This window comes from Rattus norvegicus, chromosome 1, assembly GCF_036323735.1.
Source record: "Rattus norvegicus strain BN/NHsdMcwi chromosome 1, GRCr8, whole genome shotgun sequence".
Lineage (NCBI taxonomy): Eukaryota > Metazoa > Chordata > Mammalia > Rodentia > Muridae > Rattus > Rattus norvegicus.
The window spans coordinates 213,611,841-213,637,417 of NC_086019.1; the positions used below are offsets into that span (position 1 = coordinate 213,611,841).

General features: G+C 50.7%; 3 protein-coding genes across 14 annotated transcripts; 1 reads left to right on the plus strand and 2 right to left on the minus strand.

Annotated features, from left to right (window-relative positions):
• Positions 1-167: 167 nt before the first annotated feature.
• On the minus strand, positions 168-3,786 carry Nudt22 (nudix hydrolase 22). Of its 7 annotated transcripts, none has more exons than XM_006230760.5 (6): positions 3,648-3,786; positions 2,789-3,282; positions 2,233-2,331; positions 805-902; positions 580-673; positions 168-352 (listed from the first exon to the last, which is right to left on the minus strand). In XM_006230760.5, the coding sequence occupies exons 2-6, from the start codon at positions 3,263-3,265 to the stop codon at positions 194-196; spliced, it is 927 nt and encodes a 308-aa protein (XP_006230822.1). In that variant the 5' UTR covers positions 3,266-3,282; positions 3,648-3,786; the 3' UTR covers positions 168-193.
• Trpt1 (tRNA phosphotransferase 1) lies at positions 3,663-8,662 on the plus strand. Of its 4 annotated transcripts, XM_006230761.5 has the most exons (8): positions 3,699-3,816; positions 3,985-4,053; positions 4,223-4,304; positions 5,835-6,004; positions 6,094-6,268; positions 6,394-6,450; positions 6,531-6,641; positions 6,767-6,904. In XM_006230761.5, exons 2-8 carry the CDS (start codon positions 3,994-3,996, stop codon positions 6,856-6,858), a joined length of 747 nt encoding a protein of 248 aa, XP_006230823.1. In that variant the 5' UTR covers positions 3,699-3,816; positions 3,985-3,993; the 3' UTR covers positions 6,859-6,904. The 4 variants fall into 4 exon arrangements, with proteins under 4 accessions (NP_001099801.1, XP_006230823.1, XP_063142955.1 ...); NM_001106331.1 differs by having other exon boundaries at positions 3,663-4,053; positions 6,767-8,662; XM_063286885.1 differs by lacking the exon at positions 3,699-3,816 and having other exon boundaries at positions 3,998-4,053; positions 5,752-6,004.
• On the minus strand, positions 6,851-25,049 carry Fermt3 (FERM domain containing kindlin 3). Of its 3 annotated transcripts, none has more exons than XM_006230811.5 (15): positions 24,864-25,044; positions 24,257-24,430; positions 20,641-20,874; positions 20,360-20,479; positions 20,093-20,261; positions 19,904-20,006; positions 11,728-11,835; positions 11,424-11,558; positions 11,285-11,334; positions 11,078-11,202; positions 10,828-10,934; positions 10,467-10,706; positions 10,009-10,133; positions 7,489-7,630; positions 6,851-7,379 (listed from the first exon to the last, which is right to left on the minus strand). In XM_006230811.5, the coding sequence occupies exons 2-15, from the start codon at positions 24,414-24,416 to the stop codon at positions 7,200-7,202; spliced, it is 1,998 nt and encodes a 665-aa protein (XP_006230873.1). In that variant the 5' UTR covers positions 24,417-24,430; positions 24,864-25,044; the 3' UTR covers positions 6,851-7,199.
• Between the last annotated feature and the right edge of the window lie 528 nt (positions 25,050-25,577).

Here is a 25,577-nt window from a genome sequence, read left to right on the forward strand (position 1 = left end):
GGGGCCTTTCCCGCGCCGTGGCCTGCGTTCACCAGCCAAGTGGGAAACCTGAGGTCACACCATGGGGCTTTTTGCTTTGTTCCTTTTCTGTGCTCAGCCCCTCTCACCCATCCCGGGTCCTCTTAGAGGATCCCAGACTCCCAGAAAAGCAGCGGAAGCCAACGGAATACAAGAATAAAGTCTTTTATTGTCTTCAGAGCTGTAGCGACAGGGCTGGGACGCTAGGATGACTCAGGTGGGATTTCCCAGCACCTGACTGTAGAGGAGGATGGCGATTGTAGAGGAGGATGGCGCCTTTGGCCGAGGGGCAGAGTTGTGCCCACATCTCCGTCTCCTGCAGTCTCTGTACCCTCTGTGGGAAATCAATGAGACCCAGACATCAGTCTTCCCTTCCTACAGGGACTGTGCCCAGAATTGCCAAACCTTAGTACTCCGGTACTGTCTGTGTTCCTGGGCTTTCCCGTAGGTAGGAGCAAAGGTTTGTGTCTCTGGAAACTCTGGGAGACCCGGGAGTCCTCCACCTCACCTAGATATCCTTACTCCCATAACCTGACCACCTAGAAGGCCTCGACTCCACACCTGTGTCTCCACAAAGATGATTCCTGTAGACTCGTTGGCCTCAGGTCCTCCACTCAGATAATAATTCCTGACCTCCTCTGAAGTCAGGCTACACCTAAACAAGAACATGAGGTTGGTTTGCTGGATATCCAGACCTTATAGGACCCCTGCAAAACTCCAGTTGCCTTAAGCCCACTCCTCCCCTACCCATCTCACCCAGGATCCTGTACCCGAGAACCCACTCACTGGACATAGAACTCTGCACTGGCTCTGCCCGCGCTGGTCTCATTGCAAGCGATGCCCAACAACAGTGGCTGGCTCAAGGTGTGCAGTGGCAGGTTCACCTGTGGCAGGGAGTCCTACCCGTCAGACCAACTTCTCAATAGCCTGGTTGGTAGGTTGGTTGGTTTGGTTTGGTGTTTCTGTTTGTTTTTCTTGAGACGGGGTCTTGTGTAGCCCAGGCTATCTTACAACTCAATATTTAGCAAAGATACCTTTGAATTTCTGATCCTTCTGCCTCTACCTCCTGAATGCTGGGATTATAGGTGTACATCACAGTACCTAGTTCCCATGGTACAAACCCCAGGTGGGTACAGGTTAAGCCAGTGCTTCTCAACCTGTGGGTTGTGGCCCCTTGGGGTAGGAGGTCAAATGACCTTCTCACAAGAGTTGTCTAAGAACATTGGAAAACACAGATATTTACATTATGATGTGTAACAGTAGCAAAATGACGGTTATGAAGTAGCAATGGAAATCTTACAGCTGGGGGTCATACAACATGAGGAACTGCATTAAAGGATCATAGCATTAGGAAGGCTGAGAACCCCTGTGCGAGGCAAACTATCCACCAGCTAAACTGAGTGTATCCCCTATCCTCAGTGAGTGTGAGTGTATCCTCAATGAGTATATCCCCTATCCCCAGTGAGTGAGTATATCCCCTCTCCTTAGTGAGTGTGTGTCCCCTCTCCTCAGTGAGTGTGTGTCCCCATCCTCAGTGAGTGTGAGTGCGTCCCCTCTCTTCAGTGTGAGTGCATCCCCTCTCCTCAGTGTGTCCCCTCTCCTCAGTGTGAGTGCATCCCCTCTCCTCAGTGAGTGTGAGTGTGTCCCCTCTCCTCAGTGAGTGTGAGTGTGTCCCCTCTCCTCAGTGAGTGTGAGTGTATCCCCTCTCCTCAGTGAGTGTGTCCCCTCTCCTCAGTGAGTGTGAGTGTATCCCCTATCCTCAGTGAGTGTGAGTGTATCCCTATCCTCAGTGAGTGTGAGTGTGTCCCCATCCTCAAGGCTTCTGACCCCTGCATTTTTGTTTTGTTGGTCAAGTACCCCATAACACAGGATACAGGTTCTGGCTGCGTTCATTTTCCCCCAGAGGAATGTTCATTTTACAGATGAGAAATAGAAGGAATTATCCAGGGAAGTCCTTTTACCTGAGTGGAGCTGACTTAGTAACACTCTTCACTCATTGCTTTTTCAGCAAGCGAGGGTGCAGACCTGACATTTTCCATTGTCTCCACTGTAGGGAGAAAGACCTGAGCACCAAGGAATCATGGGCCCAGCTTTAACGCCACACTCTTCCTCAACGCCAGGCCAGCTAGGGTGATGTAGACTCACTGTGGATTTCTAGCAAATTGTACCCTCTCACCCATACCCTCCATGCTGTCTGGGGCCCTTGTCACTCACCTCATCACAGACCTCCTGAAGGACACTGGAGAAGAGTTCTCGTACCACCAGTTCCCCAGGGAGGTCCTCGTGCTGGGGGATGCTGCCAGAGCACAGGGCCTGTGGAAAACTTAGGCTCAGACTTCATCTACTTCCCACACTGCTTTTCTCTTGCTGGCCATGGAGGCCTAGGACAGATTCAGTGTGAGAGCCTTGGCAAGCCCTAACCCAGGCCCACCTGTTCCAAATAAAGCAATCAGAAGCCTAGCTAGGAAGAATTGCATGGATTGGGTAAGAAAAATCATCTTCCCTTCAGTCTCCCCTCCCATGTCCCCTAGCTTCCATAGGTTACAGCTTACACTATGGCTGGGTCTCCCAGAAGGCTGCGAGCACCCTGTCTCCTCCCAGTAGTGAAGAGTCATGGGCTGTGCTCAGCTGGGCCCACACATTCTCCTGGACAGCCCTCTAACAGAGCATGCATCATGGGAGACGGCAGGCTCAGAAATACCAAGCTGGTTTTCCCTTTACGAGAACATGAAACCAGAACCAGGAGTGCTTGGACTTTGAGCCCTTGTACCTGAGGTTCAGGGTGCCCACCGGGCACATCCACCAGTCCAGGTGCTTCTGCTACCTGCTGAGAGCGGCGCAGGAAGACAAGGAAGTCATCAGCTGTGACCAATGCGGCACCCACCCCCAGTGGGTCTGCCAGATAGGCCTGCTTGTCACCCCAATCTGTTGCTCCCTGCTGTCGCAGCCAGGAAGCTGAGCTGGACCAGTTGGTGCCCAGGAAGTCCCGGTAGGAAGTTAGACCTAGGTGCAGGAGCAGCTGTGGCTCAGGTGAGCTGGACGCCAGTGTGGCTGAGTGAAGGCGGAACTTGGGCGCATCAAAGATCCAAGGTTGGGCCTGTAGCCGGGTCTCCCAGATGGCAGTGATGGTCTTGTCTCCTTCAGGCAATGGACGACGGTCATGAGCTGGGCTCAGCTCCACCGATACCTGCTCCTGGGACAGTCCCCCAGGAGGGCACAGCAGCATCAGGGACACCTCAGGGTCCATAGTCTGACAGGACAGCTCTGGCAGAAGATACAAATGGCCAGCCTGTCACTCTAGGAAACGAGCTGACCCTCTCTTCCACAGAGCTCCTCAGTGCTCCCCAGCCCTTTTGCAGATCCCTGACCACAGATTGCGAGCATCATTCCAGCAAGAGTATTGAGCTCAGCAAGCGCCCTGGAATCCTGCTGCCCCAAACCCCTAAAGCCTCTGGCAACCCTACCACCCAGCAGCACTGGGTCCCCAAAAGGCTCAAGACCCCCAAACCCAGGAGTCGTATCTCCAACCTGGACACACTTGATCTACTCTCAGGGTCTGGAAGCTTGATCTCGGAATTCAGGGGCTGGCCCGGCCCCCAGAGTACACCCCTTTCCCCAAGCGGAAGTACCTGCCTCTTTCTTTCGTGGCTTCCCATTGGCCAGTCCGTGTCCAGGGGCGGGGCCCGCCCTCCGCAGTTGAGCGCGTCGGATCTACGGCGGCCTGGCTCTTCTCCGTGTCAATCCGCACGCCAGCCCGGTCCCCCGGGGCAGTGCTGCGATCTGATTTCAGGACATTGGGTTTGTTCCGGATCCCTCGAGCCTCGAGGCTGCCTGTGTGACCTTGAGCAAGTCTCGCCCGCTGGGCCTCAAGTTCCCTTGTGTACTAGGGTGGGATGAGCAGTGTGGTTCTTATCCTGAGTTTTTGTAACTTTCTTGGTGGAGAACCCACCTCCCTGCTCCCTACAGGTCTTGGTCATGAACGCCCCCGGAGGAAGGAGGCAGGAAGGTAGAAGGACTCATAGACCGCGGGAACAGGTGCATACCTTTCCACCTTGCCCACAAGGAGAGGACATGGGAGAGACCCTCTGAGCCTTAGCTTCTTGGTGGGGTAGACTGCAGCACCCTAGGAGCTGTTCTGGCCTGCCTTTGCAGTAGGACATTCAGGGCTGGCTACTGAAACCCAGACGTCACTGGACTCTTTCAGGACAGAAATGTGCAGCTGTCTAAGGCTCTGTCCTATGCCCTTCGCCACGGGGCCTTGAAGCTGGGACTTCCCATGCGAGCTGGTAAGTAAGCACGCTGGAGGCTGGGAGGAATGGTGGGAGCCCAGGAAGCAACTTTAACTCTTAGCATTACCCCAAGAGGAAGGCAGAATAGACACACCCTCCAAATGTACAGGAAAAATAAGGTCCAGCACCTCTTTCATATTCCCTAGAAGAGAAGTACCTATCTAGGTTCCGCTTCATGATGTCCCTTTCAGGCAACTGGCCCAATAAACACTTCCCAGGGATGGACAGAGGGGCACACTGAAGCAACCGATGTTTATTGAATGGCCACTCTGGGTCAGATACTTAGTGCTTGCTATGTTACTCTCCCTGAAGCAGATACACTGTTCTGTTTTCTTTTCTTTTCTTTTTTAAAGATTTATTAATTTATTATATATATATAAGTACACTGTAGCTGTCTTCAGATACACCAGAAGAGGGCATCGGATCTCTTTACAGATGGTTGTGAGCCACCATGTGGTTGCTGGGAATTGAACTCAGGACCTCTGGAAGAGCAGTCGGGGCTCTTAACCGCTGAGCCATCTCTCCAGCCCCACTGTTCTGTTTTCTTTTGGAGTGTCTTTTTATTTCATTTTTTTATGTGCATGAGTGTTTTGCCTGCACCACATCCATACGGTTCTTGTGGAGGCCAGAAGAGAGCATCGCATCCAGTAGAACGGGAATTGCAGGTGGTTGGGCACTGCCATGTGAGTGCTGGGAACCAACCCCAGGTTCTTAGGAAGAACAGCCAGTGCTCCACATTGTGGCACCATCTATAAAGCCTCATTTTTGAGACAAGCTGTCATGCACCCTAAGCTGGTGTTACCTTGAACTCTTGATTCTTTTGCCTTCACCTTCCAAGTGCTAGGCTTATGGCTCTTCCAATATGCCACCATGAGGCTGGTCACCTTCGTGTGTAAGTTAAATAAAATGAGACCAGGAGTAGAAATGCATCTCCTTGGTAGAGCTCCCTCCTAGCTGGTGCAAAGCCCTGGCTTCCATCCCCAGCACAGAAAACAAACAAACAAACAAACAAGCGCTAGGTGATGGTGGTGTCACACACCTTTAATCCCAGCACTCAGGAGGCAGAAACAGACCAATCTCTGAGTTTGAGGTCTGGGCTGGAGAGATGGCTCAGCGGTTAAGAGCACCCGACTACTCTTCCAGAGGTCCTGAGTTCAATTCCCAGCAACCACATGGTGGCTCACAACCATCTGTAAAGAGATCCGATGTCCTCTTCTGGTGTATCTGTAGACAGCTACAGTATACTTATATAAAATAAATGAATTTTAAAAAAAAATCCGTTTCTGAGTTTGAGGTCAGCCTGGTCTACAGAGCAAGTTTCAGGACAGCCAGGGCTACACAGAGAGATCTCTCTGTCTAGTCTGGGAAGAAAACAAACAACTGGAGACCCAAAATGGAAAACCTTCCTGAAAGTCACTGAAAGGAAGCTTGTGTGCTCTCCCAGGCCTAGCCTTTGCCCAGCTGCCTGTGGCTCCCTGTTAACAACAGCCCTGTCTCCTGAGCATACCCCCACCTGGCTACCCTCAGATGGCTTTGTGCCCCTGCAAGCCCTCCTGCAGCTGCCCCAGTTCCACAGCTTCTCAATTGAGGATGTGCAGCTCGTGGTGGACACCAATGAAAAGCAGCGGTTTACCCTGCAGCCAGGCGAGCCCAGCACTGGGCCCCTCATCAGGGCCAATCAGGGTCACTCCCTACAAGTGGGTGCCAAGGGGCAGGTGGGAAGTCAGGTGGGGCTCCAGTTCATGAAAGGGGTCTCACTGCTGCCCATTCACACACTTATTTGCAGGTCCCTGAGTTGGAACTGATGCCCCTGGAGACACCACAAGCCCTGCCCTCGACACTAGTCCATGGTACATTCTGGAAGCACTGGCCATCTATTCTACTGAATGGCCTGTCACGCCAAGGAAGGACACACATCCACTTAGCCTCGGGGTTGCCTGGGGACTCTGGTGTCATCAGTGGTCAGTGTCCCCATCACCTATTCTGTCCTCTCAGGTCCCCACCAAGGGTGCAGTCACCACATAGCCTTACATGGGGCAGTACCTCCCCACCCCACCAGAGGGCCCCATTCTAGTTGTCCCTGCAGGCATTCGTCCAAATTGTGAAGTGGCAGTGTTCATCAATGGAGCCCTAGCCCTCACAGGTAAGTGTGGACCCTGCAGGGCTCTCCCAAGTCTGTCAGAGAGGGACACCAGTCACATCTCCAGCTCTGTCTGTGAGCAGATGGAATCCCTTTCTTCTGCTCTGTCAACGGAGTGATCCTGACTCCAGGGAATGCGGACGGTTTCCTGCTTCCCAAGTACTTCAAGGAGGCCCTGCAGCTGCGACCTACCCGTGAGAACCAAACCACCACCCACTCTGGGTCCTGAAGCCTGTGCCCTTCTGCCCTCAAACTCTTTGAAAGCTCCCCACCTTAGGCAAACATTTCTCTCTCTCAACAACTTTTGTCTCTACCTCAGGAAAGCCTCTCTCCTTGACTGGTGATAAAGAGACAGAGTCTCAGAGTGGCCCCAAGCACAGCTCCAGAGGAGGAAGAAGAAAGATCCAATAATAAAATATTTATTTATTAAAAAAAACCTGAAACACGCAAAAAGAAAGTCCAGCTTCAAACCAGGATTTCCTGTTCCTTATCCATATTTGGCATTCATCATGTGCTTAGAGACTACATATAGGTCAAGGGTGTGAGCTTGTGCCAATAGGGCAAGAGGAGGGGCTTCGTGTGGCTCAGGGCCCATCGTCCCTAGGCTGGGTGGTGGTAGCATCTACCCCAGTGAGGGCCCTGGCCTACCTGAGGACAAGTGAGGGTGCCCAGCAGGGTGCATGCTGGGAGAGTTCAGGTGGGCGTGGCCATGGGAGAGTCCCTGGAGGGTGTGGGTAGAGCAGGGGCTGTCTTTAGAAGGCCTCATGCCCTCCAGTAAGCTGTAGGAACAGATCCTCGTCCAGCTCCTCCCCTCGGGCCCGCTCTCGAGTGGACAGGAAAATGTAGCCCCCGATGTACTCGTGCACGATGCGGCAGCTAGCAGACACACAGCTGAAGGCCACATTGATATGTTCATCGAACTCAATGGCCACCTGCAAGTGGGTTGTCACAGGTCCAGTGGGGTGGGGCAGCAAGCAGCAGCCTCTGGCCTGCCCTGGTTGGGTCTGAGCTGGTTACCTGCCCCTGCCCTTCCTGGCCTACCTGCCGTATGTCCCAGTTGACGTTCCATTGCCGCATGTTGCTGAAGCGCCAGGTCTTGACCACGTCACCCACGGCCAGATCAATTCGGATCAGTCGGTTGTTGGCGATGCCCAGAATCTCATCCTTCCTGCTGCCCTTGAACCTGATTTCCAGGGAGAAAGAACATGAGTGAAAGCTACACTGTAACGGCCCTGGAACCCACCCCATGTGTCTATTGCTGCAGGGCCCTCTGCTCTGCCGCTGCTCAGCCTGAGGCAGTCAGCTTCTTAGTCTTAAGCTCCTACGTTGAAAAAAAAATGGCATTATTTCTGGGCTTATGCTAGCCAGGCATGGTACTGTAGGTCTGTCATCCCAGCAAAGGGGCTGAGGCAGGATTTCACATCGGACTCCATACATGGCGAAAGAAGCTCTGTCTCTAAAACGGGAAGCGCTGGGACGCGCCTAAGTGAATAAAGCACTTGCCTTGCACTTACAAAGGCCCAGTGTGTTCCTTTAGACCCCAGGAGTGCGTGCTTCTGACCCCTGGGGTCTATTAGCCGGCCAGCCAACCCTACCGTGTGAATTCCAGGCCAATAGGAGATAATGGTCTCAAAAACAGGGTAGACAAGTTGGGAGGAGAGATTTCTCAGTGGATAAAGCCCTTTCATGTGTGAAAATACAGAACCCTTCCAAATCTAATGCATCATAGTGTGCCTACAGCAAAATGGAAGGCAGAGATTGCAGGCCAGCCAGCCTGGAATACATAGTATCAGAACTCTTATCTCAAACAAGGTAGGGGCTGGAGAGATGGCTCGGAGGTTAAGAGCACCGACTGCTCTTCTAGAGGTCCTGAGTTCAATTCCCAGCAACCACATGGTGGCTCGCAACCATCTGTAGTGAGATCTGATGCCCTCTTCCACTGTGTCTGAAGACAGCTACAGTGTACTTAACATAGAATAAATGAATAAATCAAAAAATTAAAATAAGAGCATTAAGAAAAAATATGGGTGTGGGTGTGGAGAGATGGCTCAGCAGTAAGAACACTGGCTGCTCTTGCAGAGGATCCAGTTACGTTTCCAGCACCCCCATGTCAGCTCACAATAGGGGTCTCCAACGCCTTCTGGCCTCCAAGGGCACCATGGACACACAAGGTGCACAGACACACACACACACTCATATACAAATAAGAATAAAGAAAAAATAGGGGGTTGGGGATTTAACTCAGTGGTAGAGCGCTTGCCTAGGAAGCGCAAAGCCCTGGGTTCGGTCCCCAGCTCCAGAAAAAAAAAAAAAAAAGAAAAAAATAGGACCAGCAATTAAGATGACTCAGCCACCTTTAAGCCTGAAGACCTGAGTTTGTCCCAGGAACCAGATGGTAGAAGGAGAGAACCAGGCTCCTGTAAGTTGCTCTCTGACCTCCACATGTTCACACACACACGATAAATGCACTGGACATGTAAAATAGAGGAGCCAGAGAGATAGCTCAGCTATTAAAAAACGCTTGCTGAAGGCCCAGGTTTGGTTATAACTCCAGTTCCAGGGGATCTGGTACTGCTTCTAGCCTCTGTAGGCACCACAGGACATACATATACATACATACGCAGGTAAAACATTCACACACTAAACAATAAAAAAATACACCAAAAAATAAACTGTTGTTTGTTTTTGTTCGCTTGTTTTTGTTTGTTTTCCAAAATGATTTCTCTGTGTGTTCCCAGCTGTCCTGAAACTCACTCTGTAGACCAGGCTGACCTCAAACTCAGAGATTCGCCTGCCTCTGCCTCCCTGGGATTTAAGGCGTGCACCACCACCTGCTGGCAGAACTAAATCTTTAAAAAGGGAAACAAGGGGGCTAGAGAGATGGCTCAGAGGTTAAGAGCACTGTCTGCTCTTCCAGAGGTCCTGAGTTCAATTCCCAGCAACCACATGGTGGCTCACAACCACCTATAGTCAGGTCTGGTGCCCTTTTCTGGCCTGCAGGCATACATGCAGGCAGAAAGCTGTATGACATATAAATAAATAAATGTTTAAAAAAAAAAGGGAAACAAGTTGGGGAGCCCCTGAGAAAAACACCGACGGTTCCCCTCAAATACACAAAGACATCCAAGGAGGTGGGCATCAGAATAGCATTTGGCAATATTAAGCAAATAGTTCATGTCTCCAAGCGATCATTGCTTATGTATATGTCATCATCAACCAGGCCACTCATCACTCTGCAGACTTGGGAACTGCGTTCTCAGGGGCCTCCCTAAAACACCTTCTCATGGGAGCTATTTTGCAGGACAGTGGGCCAAGGCGCAGAGAGGGAAGGATCCAGAACAGAGCTGGGACAATCCCTGGGTCTTCTGCTTGCCTGGCAAGGGCTCTGTGTCTTGGCTATATCTGTTCCAGTGCACATTGGAGAATTTACAGAGTCCCCAGGGAGAGGTACCCACGAGGGAAGGGAGTCACTGAGCTGTGTGCCCGGGCCTACTTGGTCTATGAGCACACACATCTGGGAGTAAGTGCGGGCAGAGAGTCCTTGGCAGGACTGGACCCTACCTGACTATCACATAGGAGATGCCAAAATCAGGCAGGGATTGCCAGGCCTGGATGAAGCGCAGCTGGGCCTCGGTCAGCGAGAGTTGGGCCACATTCTGGTGAGCTTCCAGGATCCGGGGGGTGAGCTGTAGGGCCATATCAGTAAGGGATTAACAGGGTTTCCCCCTACCAAAGTCCCTGAGATCCCCCCACCTGTCTGCCCTGCTGACAGAAGACACAGTATACTGGGCCTGGAACAAGAGAAAGCAGCCATTGTGGTGCCACCAAAATGCAGATGTGACTGAAGCAGGTCCTACAATGGACCTGGAACCCTTCCAGAGAGGAGCCTGGGACATGGCAGGATTAGGAAGGAGCAGATACAGGATTTCCTAAGGAAGAGCCTTCTGTTAGAGGTCCAGGGGTCAAGGGTGGCTAGGAAAATGTGGTGGTGGCTCCCATCCCCACACTCCCTCAGGCACCTGCTTGGCCTTGAACTTTCGCTGGAATCGGGGAGCCACAAGGCCGTAGGGGTTAAGGCCCTCAGCAGAGGCTTCAAGACCCTGGGGTTTGTTCCCTGAGCCTCCGTTGGTACCGCCTGCCCGCTGCAGGCTGAGGAAGGCCAGAATGGCCTGCACCTCACTGGCATAGCTGCTGTCCGCCATGGTGCGGCCCTTGGAGGCAAGCCGGCAGGCAGCCATCCACTGTGCATACTGCTGTTCCTGGAGCAAGGACAGAGAGGGTGCTGAGTAAGCGCTGGCCCTGTTTACTTTTACCCAGAGAGCAATTTCAGTCCTACCCCTCACCCCTGTTCCTGTTCCCCCCTTGGTCCAGCCTGCTCACATCCTGGCATCTCAAGTAGATCTCACTCATGCCCTCTGGTGAGGGTACCAGGAGTTTGATGCAGAACTTCTGGCCAGAGACATTGACATCAGGGACCACTTCACAGCCTGCAAGAAAAAGGAGGTGGCTCTGTAAAAGGCGCCTGTCTGAAAGCCAGCCTCACCACCTACAGCTTCCTCAGGGTAGATAGTGCCCACCCACGACCGAGGAGGAAACAGGTTGAGAGCAGTTGCTACCGGAATCCCTTTACCCTTGAGGTTGAGCTGCTGGATAGGGTCCCCCGGTGCTTCATCTTGGCTCTTATAGTAGGACAGTGTGGTGTCCTTGAATATCACCCAGTGCTGGCGGTAGCCCTTCAAGGTCAGCTTCCGGGGCCTGGGGAGAGCCAGAAGCTTGTGAGCCATGGCCTCCCTGCCTTCCCCCTCCTCCACTCTCTCTAGGTAGGCCTACACTTAACCGGAAGATTCGGAGATGGTCCTTGAGTTCTGGGATGGTGGTGAGGCTATCCTGGGGGAGGAGACAAGTCAGAGGGAGCCTTGGAGTCCCCTTCCTGGCCCTTACCCCTACCCTATTCCCAGGCCCAAGCCCCTCCTCACCAGCATGTCTGAGGGTGCTGACCCCTTCAGCTTCACCTCCAGGTTGTTCAAGGCTGCATCCAGGTCATCCAGCCCCGGGTCCCCAGAGGCCAGCTCACCCACATCCCCACTCAGAGTCACTTTGTTGATATGGTACTAGGGACACATAGTCAGTTAGAGCTGAGTCTGAGGCCCATCTGTCCCACAGAGCACCCATGAAGAACTACCCTGGGGGAGGAGAGAAGTCAGAGGGATTTCTTTGGAAATAGACTCACTTCTAGGAGGCCTTTTGACCCTGTACCCCATCACCCCCAGCCCCAGGCACCTGTAGGGCAGCAAACACCATCATCTCCTCCTCAGTACAGTCGATTTCCTCTGTCAGTAAATCCCAGCGTGCCTGCTCATACAGCTGGGTCAGCCGTACCGGGTCTGTCTGGAGCAGCAGGAGATGGGGAGGTTCAGCTACTCTGATGGCGTCTGTCCTGGATAGCCACGCTTAGCCACGTGGGCAATAGACCCCATCTCTACCATGCTGACCTGCCTGCTGCCTAGGCAGCCACCGCAGCTCTCTACAAACTTGTACCGTGCCATAAGCTACAGGCCAGCCTCCTGCTGAGGACAGACAAGTGAGGAGGAAGACCGCCCTGAATGAGGTGCTCCCAGAGTAGAACAGTTTCCCCAGGGGTAACTCACACAGGCCACAGGAAAGCACTCCTGGAAGTGACCTGCAGGGCAGAGTCCCTCAAGGTGACAATGGGCCACCAAAGGGAAAGAGTGAAAAGACTCTAGAGTCAAGGGCAGGAACACTCAGAGGCCCCCCAGGCCTGAGAGCAATGAGAAGGGCCCCTCCACTCAAGTGGGCCCCCCAGGATATCAAGTCACTGAAGGACTAGGCACATCCTCTCCCACTGAGGCAAGACAAGACGTCTCAGGGGAACAGACTCCACAGGCAGCCAATAGAATCAGTGTCAGCCCCACCTTCCCTGTTCAGTTCTTGGGGAGCCCACTTGAAAAGAGGGGACAAGAAGGAGGGGCTACAATCAGGATGTAAAGTGAATGAATAAGTAAATAAATTAATGAAAGAAAAAGAATAGTTAACAACACACGCGCGCGCGCGCACACACACACACACACACACACACACACACACACACACACACGTAAAGAGAACAGAGGCATCCTTGGATGAGCAAAGCCCTTGGTTCCATTTCCAGTGTTGCAGGAACCTGAGCCTAGTGTGCTTGCTCATAATCCAATACTTTGGAAGGGGAAGCAGGAGGATCGACATCTGCAACTGAGGTCAGCCTGGGCTACGTAAGACTGTCATACACACAAAACCACAAAGGCAGAACTGAATGGTTTCTCAAACCTTAAGAGAATCAAGGGGCTGAAGAGATGGCTCAGGGGTTAAGAGCACTGACTGCTCTTCCAGAGGTCCTGAGTTCAATTCCCAGCAACCACATGGTGGCTCACAACCATCTGTAATGGGATCTGATGCCCTCTTCTGGTGTGTCTGAAGACAGTGATAGATAGTATATATAGTATACTCACATATGTAAAATAAATAAATCTTAAAAAAAAAAAACCTTAAGAGAATCAAATGCAAGTGGGGTGTGGTGGCGCATGTGTCTAATCCCAGCAGAGGCAGGGTGGTCTATTGCGTGAGTTCCAGGATATTTAGGGCTACACAGAGAAACCCTGTTAAAATGCAAGTGAATTTAAGGCGACACAGAGTGGAGAAGTAGATTCAGCAACTCTTTCTCTCTCTCTCTGACAAGTAATGCAAAGTGCACAGAATACATCACAGAATTAGTAAGAAAGATAGTACGGACGCTGCCAAGGGTATCAGCAGAAATGGGGCAGAGAGGCTATCTAAGGGGCTGATCGCTAAAAAAGAACCAGACTCCATTAGTCACTGGGGAAGTGTGAGTCAAGGTCACAGGGAAAGTCAGGCTGTTGGTTCTCGGGTGTGGGTGTTGAGGACAGAAAACTAGAAATAGGTGCTAGAGAATTCTCTCCAACAGCAAAACTGGTTTAAACTGGATGTGATGGGGGTTGTACACCATGTACAATAATGACCAAAACGGAACTGTTCAAGATTGGTGGAGCTTGTGGTATGCAAATTACACAGTGATGCTGTGGGATAGGATGGTGACTGTGCTGTAAAAGAAACCAAGTGCCAAGTGCCAAGTGCTGCTGAGCCTGGGGCCACCAAAACTGTCTTTTGCTGTTAATGGAGGAGGTCCTATTTCAGCCAAGTCTATGTGCTCTGAGTCCCCTCTTTTCTCTTCCAAAATATATGAATAGTGTCCCGAGCTGTACACTCAGCCTCACATCTGTGGGCTCCAGACCTTGAGTCAGCCAACCACAGACTGATAATTCAGGGTGGGTGAGTTAGAACTAGTGAGGTATGGTGGCTTATCCCTGCAATCCCATAATTTGGGAGGTTGAGGCAGGAGGATCATCACAAGTTCCAGATCAACCTGAGTGACATAGTGAGTTCGAGAACAGCCTGGAGTACAGAGACCATGCTGCTACTGCTGCTTTTGAGACAAGGTCTCACTATGCAGCTCTGGTTGGCCTAGAACTCACTATTTAGTCCAGGATGGCTTTAAAACTCACAGAGATCCACCTGTTTCTGCCTTTCAAGTGCTGGGACTAAAGGCATGCCACATGGTGTGGTACTGTACTCCTTTAATGCCAGAATTCAAACTCAGAAAACAGAGGTAGGAGGAGTTCTGTGAATTCAAAGTTAGCCTGGTCTACATAGCAAGTTACAGACTATCCAGGACTACACAGTGAGTTTCTCTCTCTCTCTCTCTCTCTCACACACACACACACACACACACACACACACACACACACACACACACACACATACACACATACACACACACACCTACATCTTCCCAGGCCAGGACCACCTGGTACATCTTCAGTCCCACCTCCACAGATATTGAAAAAATTGTTTGACCCCACTGATGATATATATATATATATATATATATATATATATATATGCATGTATATGATAGTAACGACTATCTATTATTATTGCTAGTTAGCTTCAGCCTCTCATGTTGCTAGGATTCCACCACCAGGCCTGATTTTGCTCACCTGCTCTGAAAGTGGTACTGTGCTGGGTACTGGGAGGAAGGCCTGGGTTAGGATCTCCTGAGCAAACCCCAGCAGCAGGTCACAATACACGGGGTATGTCCCAGTAGTCCTTTGCAGCATCTCTTATCACTATGGAAAGTTAACTTTGTGTGTAAGTAGAGCTCAGTGGTGAACCCTGGGTTCAATGCATGACAACACATATGTTGCCTATCGGCTCCAAAGAAATTTGACCATGAAAGGAAATGTGAATGCAGCTATTGTGGCTCTGCTGAGAACTCTGTTTACATGCTGCTATTTGTAGATATGGCCATGTTGTTTTCACCAACCACTATAAACACAACTAGATTAGTAAGACTCTTAGAGATGTGTGCTGTGTGGAAGGGAAGAGGGGGAGGCCAGGACAGCTGAGTCTTCGTCTTTCTGACAACCAGTAGCTGTTGTGCGAAACTGCAAGTTCATAGAATAGGAGTCTGAGCTCAGGCGCACACACAGAAATCCCAGCTCTCCAAGAGACTGAGGCAGGAGGATGACTTTGGTCTAAGTTCAAGACTCTCATAGGTAACAAGTGAGACTCCACTGGAGGCAGGAGAGAAGGAAGGCAGGAGGGCAGGCAGGAAGGAAGGTAGAGAAAAAGATAGGGAGCGAGAACTTCATCATTCAGAAGCTAAGTTATAGGCTGGAGCTTAGCAGAATGGCAGAGAACTTGCCAGCGTACATAGGTTCTGGCCCCGGCTCCAGCACACACAACAGAAAGTGTGGTGCCTGCCTGTCAGCTCAGCACTTGGGAGGCTAAAGCTGCAGGACTACTTCTAGTTTGGGGACAACCTAGACGGTAAGTGAGTTCGAGTTCCAGGACAGCAGGCTCTGTAGAAATCCTATGGCTATAAGACAAATATGGGGCCAGAGAAATGGCCCAATGGTTAAGAGAACTGACTGCTCTTCTAAAGAACCCAGGTTCAATTTCCAGCACCCACATAGTAACTCACAACTGTCTGTAACTCCAGTTCCAGGGAACCCGACACTCTCATACAGGTGTACATACAGGCAAAACATTAACACACAAGAAATAAATAAAAGGGGCTGCGGAGACGGCTTACAGGTTAAGAGCACTGTCTGCTGTTCTTTATGAGTTCAATTCCCAGCAACCACATGGTGGCTCACAACCATCTGTAATGGAATCTGATACCCTCTTCTGGTGTGTCTGAAGACAGCAACAGTGTACTTGCAAAAAACAAACAGGGGGATGGAGAGACCGCTCAGTGGTTAAGAGCACTGTCTGCTCTTCCAAAGGTCCTGAGTTCAATTCCCAGCAACCACATGGTGGCTCACAGCCATCTGTAATGAGATCTGATGCCCTCTTCTGGTGTCTGAAGACAGCTACTTATATATAATAAATAAATATATATTTATATATAATAAATAAATATGCTTATATATAATTAATAAATAATTCTTTAAAAAACAAACAAATAAGTCTTTTAAATAAATAGATAAATAAGACAGAAAGTAAATATTAAAATAAAACCCTGCATTGTTCAAATCTACCCTTTCCAGAGCATAGGAGTCTGGGGTAAGGAGGGGTGAAGCAGACAATGGCTTTGCTGCTAGTGCTAAGAGACGTGTGGGGATGGAGAAAGCATAGTTCCGTCTTGGGTGGGAGCTCTGCACAGAGCTGCCTGCTCCCTCAGAGACCAGGCAAGTGTAGTGGAGAAGCAGGGGCAACCAAGTCCCTGGGAGGCAGTAGTAGACTGAGCTGGAGACTAGCAGAGGCTCAGGAGGAATAGCAGAGGCAGCGACAGCAGGCAGAGCCCTCAGGAGGTGGAGAACCAAAGCCTCACAGCACACAGGCATGAGACTGCTGCTGCTGCCCCAGTCAGAGTCTACACTAGGACTGCAGTTGTAGCAGACCTCACTGAGGTTAGTAGCAAACTTTGGAGGGGCCAGACTAGTTTCTTAGGACGTTAACTCCATCCCCAAACAAAGACTTCTGTACTCGATCTGTTTACTCCTGTGGATCACCCCAGGGTCTTACACAGGCCAGGCAGCTATTCTACCTCTGGGATCCACCCCCAGCCCTGTACACAAGATTTTATAATGCTGTGATGGTCAGTGTTGTCAAACTGACTATACTAGAAGCACCCAGGAGATGGGCCTCTGGGCATGTGTGTGGAAATGATGTTAACTGATGTAGGAAGATCCCCTACTATGGAGCTGAGCACAGGGGCATCCCTTCATTGCTCACTACTAGCTGTGGGTGTGATGTGACCCACTGCCTCAAGCTCCTACCCTGAGCCCCTTAACTGATGGATGGCGCTTTGCGCTTGAGCTAGAATAACCCCCCCCCCCTTTTGGAGTTGCCTTTTTCAGAGTATTTAATTCAGCATCAGGGAATAAAACCAAGACAGATAATTAAAGAACTATTTTACAAATAGCCATCAACTCAGCATTCAGAAAGCAGAGGCAGTAGGATTGGCCCTGAGTGACAAAGTGACTTGGACTTGGGAAGTGGCTTGACAGGTTGAAAACAGGAGCCACACAAGCCTGATGCCCAGGTTTGCTGTCCAGGACCCATGTGGGAAGGCTATGCGTGGTGACCCAATCTGTAATGCCAGTGCTCTCATAGGCAGACAGGAGACAGAAACAGGCCTGGAAGCTTGAGGGCCAGTGAGCCTGGAGTACACATGTAGCAACAGAAACAAGAGACCCTGCCTCAGCGAGGTGGGAGGTGAGAACTGACTCCCAGCACTGTCCTCGGACCTCCACATGCTTGTCTCTGCACACATGTGAACCGACTCCTAGGGGCTGGGCTGGGACTTCTACATGCTTGTCTTAACATGTACACACATGGGCTCACACAAAATTAAGTAATTTTGGGGGTTAGGGATTTAGCTCAGTGGTAGAGCGCTTGCCTAGCAAGCGCAAGGCCCTGGGTTCGGTTCTCAGCTCTGGGAAAAAAAAAGTAATTTTAAAATAAGTACATAATAAAAAATTTTTAAATATACTCCTTTCTTTTTTTTTTTTCTTTCTTTCTTTCTTTTTTTTTTTTTTTGGAGCTGGGGACTGAACTCAGGGCCTTGTCAGGGCCTTGCACTTGCTAGGCAAGCACTCTACCACTGAGCTAAATCCCCAACCCCAATATACTCCTTTCTAAAGAAGGAAGAAACACCAAAAACTAGAGAGGAGAAAGTATTTCTGATTCCTCTGAGCATGGTAATAATGGTTTAAAGAATCTTCAGAGGCTCAGGGCTAGAGCGAGCTCTGCAGGAAGAGCCCTGGCTGTGCTCTGGAGAGGCTGGGTTCAGTTCCCAGCACCCACGTGGCAGCTCACAACTGTTTGTAACTCCAGTGCCAGAAAATCCATTGTTCTTTTCTGGACTTCATGTACACCAGACAAACACTTGGTGACAGACATATATGCAGGCAAAAACACAAAAACACATAAAGTAAAAATTAATCTAGAAATATAAATATTATATAGAAATCATATAAATATGTAAACAAAAGTAGAAATATTTAAAATATCTATTACCTTGGTTTGACTATCACGCATTTTATTACATGTACTGAGTGACTAAAGTTTGTGCCATAAAGATTTACTGATCATATAAATGAGTTAATAAAATTCAATTTATTAAAAAGATGAGCAAGTTAGTTCAGTGGGTCAGGGCACTTTGTTACCAAGCTTGGCAACCTGAGTTTAATCCCTGGGATTCACACAGCTGGAGGAGGAACCAACTCCTGCAGGGGGTCCACTGACCTCCACACATGCACTGTGTGTAGCACATAGGAAAACACACACACACACACACACACACACACACACACACATCGATAAAGAAATATGATTTTTTTTTTTGGTTCTTTTTTTCGGAGCTGGGGACCGAACCCAGGGCCTTGCGCTTCCTAGGTAAGCGCTCTACCACTGAGCTAAATCCCCAGCCCCAAGAAATATGATTTTTAAAAAGAAGAAGGGACTGGGGAGATGGCTCAGTTGTAGAATATTTGTTGTGGAAGCAAAAGGAACAGAGTTCATATCCCCAGCACCCATGTAAACAGCCTATAATTTTAGCACCCAAGGCAGAGATGGGCAGAACCTTGGGCCTTGCTAGCCACCAGGCCAGCTGAACTATGGGTTCTAGGTGCTGTGACACTGATAGAAGGCACCTGACAATGACCTCTGCCCTCATGTACATACACTAGACAGCAGGGGAGGGGAGAAAGGGAAGCTAAAGAGCCTGGGCACTGCTGCAGGAAGAGAGGCTCACATCCTGAGCCCAGAAGCACAGAAGCTGTGAGAGAAAGATAATTCCAGAGGAAGTGGCATGGGAAGTGCCCATGCCCAAATGAACAAGAAAGGTGCAGGCCTGTAATCCCAGCCACAGGAGGGGCTAGGCAGGAAGACTGAAAATTCAAGGCCTGGCAGGGCTACAGAATGAGTTCAAGGCCAGGCTCCACAACCTAGATAACTTACAAAGACCCTACTTCAAATTAAAAAAAAAAAAAATTGGGGCGGAGAGATGGCTCAGTAGTTAAAATTACTCGCTGTTCTTCCAGAGCACCGAGGTCCACTTTCCAGCACCCACATCCTGGTTCCAAACCCTCCAGTTCCAGGGGATCTGACCCTTTCTGCTCTCCATGGATACCAGGTACAAATGCTATGCAGACATACTACATCCAGAGCAAACACACCTACACAAAATAATATTGAAATAATTCAAAGGACCTGGGTCTTGCATATAGGAAATCCTAGGTTTGATCCTTATTCCCAAAACAAAGTGTAGGTGGGATGGAACCATGGGACAGGCTGCATGGGCAGCAGGTGTCCTTTCCTGCATGGGTGTGGGTAGAAGGCACCAGGGAGTGCTCAGGAGAGAGTGTTGAGGGACTCTGTGGACAGCTTGGGACTGAGTGCTCTGCAGACTAGTGTGTGCATGTTTCCAGTGATGGGCCACAGGAGAAAGGAGCCTGTGGGGCCCTGGGCAGTTGGTGGAAGCAGAAACTTCGATGGCAATGTTGTGAAGGGGAAAATAGATGGGGAGGCCTAGGAAAGGCACACAAGCCACCCTGCAAGGCTCTTTCTCTACCTTCTGGGCTCTGTAGGTTCAGCCTCTGTCTCCACACCAGAGACCCACACTCCCAGCACCCACCGTCTCTGGGTGTCTCTATGGGTCTCTGCCATGAACCCCAAGCAGACAGGTCCTAAAGAAACCAGAACTGAGGCTTGTCTCCATCTGCCTTGGCATCGGCGGCCCTGTGGTGCACTGATAGGATCAGCATTAAGAGGCACAGATGAACATAGGGTCAGATAAGCTGACCTCTATAGCAGCTAACCGCTACTATATATATAATAGAGCTAGACCCTCTAGTTCTAGAACCTGGCTCACCTTGGGGTCCAGGTCGAAAAAGCTGTAGTACTTAAATCGCAGCCAAAGCACGTCCCCAGCCTTGATACCTTGCTGCATGAGGCACCGAGATGAATCCAGCCACCTGGGAATGGCAGAAGCAGATCAGGGTACAGAGAAGGGCCTGGAAGCTAGGCCTTGGGTGGGGTGGACTGGGTGTGGGTCACGCACCTGCTGTGGAGTTGGGTCTTGTCAAGCAGGGAGCTGGGCCTCGGCAGGCGCTGGAGCAGGAGAGGGTCAGGTGCTGGCTGTGGCCGGCTCAGCATGTGGTAACAGGCCTCGGTCTGGGCGCTGTCCGAGAAGTGTGCTGGCATGCCTCGGAATAAGGTGGGGGCCACACCTGCAGGGAGGTTGGATTTCATCAGGCCTGGTCGTGGACCTGACCTCATATGCCTCACTCTGTCCTGGCCCCAGCCCAGGCGAGCCATCCTCACTCACCGCCGGCTAGAACAACCCTTGTCAGGTCATGCACCTCTTCCTCAGGCTCCTTCTCTTTCTTCTTCTTCTCCTTCTTTTCTGGAGCGCGCAGCAGAGAGAGCTCCTCTGGGTGCCTGATACCTGAAGGGAGTAAGATCGAGGGTCTGCTAGTTCACCTTCCTATCTTCCCACATAGACACCTTGGGGAGGTCACAGCCCTGTGGTAAACTGGAGAACAGGCTATGGCAAGGAGGAGGTTATGTGGCTGAGCCTGGGCAAGGGGAGAGGCCCCAGCTACTCACTGAGGAGGCGGCAGATGGCAGCCACAGTCTGGAAGAGGGGCTTGGAGAAGCTGGCACGGAGGCGCAGCACCCGCCTATTGGGCAGTCGCAGGATCACAGGTCGGTGCTGTGGCCCAAAGAAGAGGCGGGCATCTGCCAGAATCCCGTACTTGTCCAGAGTCCAGTGTGTCTGTAGCAGCCACTGTTTCTTCTGCTCCCACCAAATGGCATGGTCAGACCAGTCCTGCTTGCGATCTGTGAGGACCCAAGGTGCCCGTTGGCCTTCAAAGGCCCTGCCAAGCGTTCTTTGTTTCTGTCCTGGCACTGATGCCACAGAGGCCAGGTTGGGTTGGCTCCAAAGTGATGCTGGGGCAACTATTTGCTAGCTGACTCCTGCTGGTCGTTCTGGGCTAAATTGTCATATCATTCCCCAGGGGAGACCCCAACCCAGGATATAGGAACCCCAAGCCAATGACCTCAACTCATATACTTAGTTTATCTTTACAGCCCTGTGTGTCTTAAGGAATGCTTGATTCAGTGCCCTTTGTCTGTACATGTCTGTCTGTCTTTGTCTTTTTCTTTTTGTTTTTGGGACAGTATTGCTCTATATAGCCCTGGCTGTGTTGGAACTTGTCCTGTAGACCAGGCTGGCTTCAAACTCAGAGATCCACCTGCATCTGCCTCTCTTGTGCTAGGATTAAAGGTGTGGATCACGACACCCAGTTTGAATGCCTGCAGGTCTTCAGGGCCTTCAACAAGTTCCTACTCTGGTCAAGGTGCTTAACCTTTCTAGCTGGGGACCGAACCCAGGGCCTTACGCTTTGCTAGGCAAGCGCTCTACCACTGAGCTAAATCCCCAACCTTTTTTTTTTTTTTTTTTTTTTTTTAGCTGCAGCTTTCTAGCTTGTAAGATAATAACAATCACCCTGACTCATGACTGCTAACCAATGTCTGGTACATGTGAAGGGCCGTGTAATTTTGATACGTAAGAGAACCATTCAGTTAGAAATGTGAATATGTCATTTGCCATCTAGCCAGAAATTGGGGTCATAACAATGGATGACACAGGATGATGTCTCATCCTCCAATAAAGAAGTGTGAATACAGAAACAAATGGGGCAGAAAGCTACGCTGGGCACACAGCCTCCTGGATTTTGCAGAGACCCAATCTTTTGGCTTCTAGGTTCTTGTTTAGTTGTGTTTTCAGACAGGGTTTGAAATGGCTGTGTAGGGGATTTGGCTCAGTGGTAGAGTGCTTGCCTAGGAAGCGCAAGGTCCTGGGTTCGGTCCCCAGCCCCCAAAAAAAAAGAAAAAAAAAAGAAAAAGAAATGGCTGTGTAGCTGAGGACAACCCTGATCTATTGTTCCTCCTGTTTCCAGCTCCCAAATGCTGGGCTTACAGGTATATATGCCTGGTTGATGTATCCCGTGCTGAAGATCAAACCCAGGGCTTTGTGTATGTTAGACAAGCCTGCCCTCCACCAGCCACGTTTCTAGGCTTTTCTTTGGACCTCCCACTGAGTTGTTTGTTTTTGTTTTTTTTCAAGACAGAATTTCTCTGTGTAAGAAATAGCCCTGGACTTCCTTTGTAGATCAGGCTGGCCTGGAACTCACGGAGATCCACCTGCCTCTGCCTCTTGAGTGCTGGGAATTAAAGGTGTGCACTGCTCCATCTGGCTTCCTCTTGGCCTTTTGCTTTTAGTTTTTAAGCTTGAGCAGGTTTTGTGATGTTGGATGCACATTCACTAGGGTTGGGACTGTCTCACACTTAACAGCCTTTACTGTGGCTTTGTTCTCTTCAAGAGACTGCCCCATCTACCCCTTCTCTCTTTCCCAGGGATTTAGTCTGGAACCTCTCTCTCCTCAGCCATGTCCTCTTCTGGGGGTTGGAGTCTCCTGTGCTATGGCATCAAACGATATCTTCTGATAGGATCTGTATGACATGAACCTCTCCACCCTAAGGGGCATATCCATTGCTTCCTTCATTCCAGACTCCTGTTCACCTGGCCACGTTGCCAGTGCTGGACCACTAAATGCAGCAGGACTAGCCCCACCTTCCAAGTGTTGTGTGAAGCCCACTGGGGCTGGACAGAGAGCCCTTCCTCCCCAGATCATCCATCCACCAAGGACTCTGAGACTCCAGCACCACGCTGTACTTCTATTTCCACCTTGTGTTGATGTCAACATCATGTGTAAATCCACCTTTCTCTGTCCTATTTGTTTGGCTTCTGGAGCCTTCATCATCTCTCTCCCAGATGATGGGTTGTTCTGCTTGGGTCTCCCTGGCTACAGCCTGCCTCTCCTTCAGACAAGGGTCCTGCAAAAGTCTGCCTTAGCATAGCCCTGCCCTTTGTTTCCAAGGGAAACACCTAGTCCCTCAAGAAGGCCTCAAGGCCTCCCAGACTGTCAGGGTACCACCAGGGCTGCCTTTCCATCTTGTCACAAACCAGGTGTCTTTATTGTCCAGAGGCCATATTTCAAAGCCTCCTCAGGTCCTTGGCATCAAGGCTAGGTTTTCCTTATTGTAGAGACCTCTCTGGGAATCTGTTCTTCCTGTCAGGTCCCCTAGGAAGCTCTCAGCAGCATGCTACTACGAGGAAGGTCCACTACTGCCTGGGGGTGGAAGGCTGGAGATAATCCTGGAACTGAAGTGACTTGGCCTGAGGAGCCCAGCAGTGGTACATGGTGAGATCTAACTGGCTGTGTGTTCTTACCCTAGACTCACTACCATCTCAAACCCTTCTGTCCTGACCCATGTCAAGTCTCCAGCTTCGTCTGACATCTAATTTCTGAGGGACTAACCCTGCTTCCCACTTCTGCTTTCACTGACTCTTTGGGCTCTGCTTCTGGCAGTTCCCTTCTCTGCCTCAGCCCTGTTATTTGGCCGTGTTGGGCTTGTTCTGCCCAGTCACTCTGGTCCCTGTCTTGAACTGCATGCACACAGAGAGTTAGCTAGGCCTAAGGAGCCTGCCTCCTATCCCTGTACCAATTCCAGAGACCTAGGATCCAAGCTCCTGGTGAGAGGCCTTCTGTCTCTGGCTATCAGGAGCTCATGGTGGGACGCCTTCCGTCTCTGGCTATCAGGAGCTCATGGTGGGAAGTTGTCTTCCGGCTCTGACTATCGGGCTTTCCTGCCATCCTCCCAGGAAGTGATAGCTCTCATCCTCTGCTGGTAAGGTTGATGAGAAGCCCCATGAGGCCTTCTGGGTGACTGATATCACCCCAGCCTACTCTGCCGTAACTTCCTGTGGGGGCAGGGCCTTTCACCCACTGTCAGCAGCCTGCTGGAGTGGTTTGCTGGGGAGAAAATTTAGAAGGGTAGGCCCCATGTCCCTAGGAACCTCCTAGCCATCCCTCAGACCTCAGGAACATAATAGGCCCCAGCACAGGCAAGATGTACTGGGGACCATCATGTTGTCTATCTCTTAGAGACTAGACAAAACCAGAAGGAGCTGGAGGAAGTATGAAGAGGGGAAGTTGAAGAAATATCTTTTTTGGAACCAAACAATTAAGCTGTTGCCTGAGTCATTGTGACAAGGTTATCATGAGTGAAAGGCAAGAATGGCCCAGAAGGGCCAGGGAGAGCTGTCATGACTGCCTGTGTACCAAACTGGATATATAGGGTCATAGGGACTCACTGATCTCCTCCACGATCTTCAGAAGCACCCCACCAATGTGGGACTCCCCTGTGACTCGGAGTGTGACAGACTGAGCCTCAGGGTCTTCCTCGCCCACAAACACCCTCAGCTCCCAGGAAGAGTCGATATAGTCTCCGGAGGCTGTCTTCATCCCCGCCATGACTGCAGCTGCTTCTGCTGAGACAGGGTGAGTAGACACTGGGACTTGGTGGGCTGCCAACAAATAAGCAGGAGCCCTATGGTACCCTCGGTAAGTGGGCAGGCTTTGGGGGCATGTTACAGAGAGCTATTGTGATCCAGTCAATGGAAGACCCTCTCACTATCCTAAGTATTTAGGCTGAAGAGAGTTCCTTAGGGCCTACGTCCAGCCAACTCAGGTTCCACAGGCGGGAACAGCAAGGCCCAGTAGTCACTGTAGAAGCACCCTGCTGAATACCAGAACAGGTCAACTCTCCTACTCTGCCAAGCCCACCTATGCCAAGTCCTGGCCCACAGCTCACAGAAAGTATTCTAACCCACAAAAGCCTCTAGGGTGGTGCCAAGTGTGGCTGCTGTGTACAGAATGGCGCAGCAGGGGACAAGTGAGTCTGCCCCGTCTTTCACTTACCTAGCCTGCAAAGGGCTGCAGCTGCAGATGGCAGTGGAACACCTGTTACCCTGGCCCGGGCTGGCCTTGTGCTGCTCAGTTCCTTCCTTCAGAAGTCAGCCTATGGTGGCCTTATCATGAAAGTTGTGCTAGTCCCTCCCTAGGGCGGGCTGTTTCTGGGTACAGGAAGCACACTGCCAGCACGCTCCACAGGGCCCTAGCTTTTGTTACCACAGGAAATGAGGGAAGAACAGAGCTGGGGTTACGCCACAAAAAGTTCTCTACCCTACCCCCAGGCGTCCATTGGCTGCATCTTCAATCTGCTCTGAGTGGTACTGCTTACCGCCAGCAGTGAAACCTTTTCAGTCTTTCCTACCCTCAAATAGGACTTATTTCCAAACCTACTGGCCTTAAATCTGCCCAAGCAGTGACATGTCAGGGCCTCTGTTCCCCAGCTAGAACCTTTCTGCTCTCATGAAACCTCAATGGTTCCCTCCAGCCTCCCTTACCCTGTCCTTTAGAGGACTCTGGTGGTCCAGGAGCCTCACATCCACACCAGGCGCTGGGATGTAAATTGCTCTGTGATAAGCAGGAATACAGACTTTCCAGCAGCCTACCCTTAATAGTGGTAAGGCTTTTTAAAAAATTTTTTTTAATTTTATTTATTATATATCTAAGTACACCGTAGCTGTCTTCAGATACACCAGAAGAGGGCATCAGATCTCTTTACAGATG

Excerpts from the sequence above, each read along its gene's own strand:
- Fermt3 (XM_006230811.5), bottom strand. The coding sequence starts at position 24,416 with ATGGCGGGGATGAAGACAGCCTCCGGAGACTATATCGACTCTTCCTGG. Across the intron at positions 10,707-10,827 it reads TCTACTTGAGATGCCAGGAT|GAACAGCAGTATGCACAGTG; the intron begins GTGAGCAGGCTG and ends TCCTTGCTCCAG. Across the intron at positions 7,631-10,008 it reads ATCTCCTATGTGATAGTCAG|GTTCAAGGGCAGCAGGAAGG; the intron begins GTAGGGTCCAGT and ends CCTGGAAATCAG.
- Nudt22 (XM_006230760.5), bottom strand. The coding sequence starts at position 3,265 with ATGGACCCTGAGGTGTCCCTGATGCTGCTGTGCCCTCCTGGGGGACTG. Across the intron at positions 2,332-2,788 it reads GTGGGCACCCTGAACCTCAG|GCCCTGTGCTCTGGCAGCAT; the intron begins GTACAAGGGCTC and ends AGTTTTCCACAG. Across the intron at positions 674-804 it reads AGTGCAGAGTTCTATGTCCA|GTGTAGCCTGACTTCAGAGG; the intron begins GTGAGTGGGTTC and ends GTTCTTGTTTAG.
- Trpt1 (NM_001106331.1), top strand. The coding sequence starts at position 3,994 with ATGAACGCCCCCGGAGGAAGGAGGCAGGAAGGTAGAAGGACTCATAGA. Across the intron at positions 6,451-6,530 it reads TGGAGCCCTAGCCCTCACAG|ATGGAATCCCTTTCTTCTGC; the intron begins GTAAGTGTGGAC and ends GTCTGTGAGCAG. Across the intron at positions 6,642-6,766 it reads CCTGCAGCTGCGACCTACCC|GAAAGCCTCTCTCCTTGACT; the intron begins GTGAGAACCAAA and ends TCTCTACCTCAG.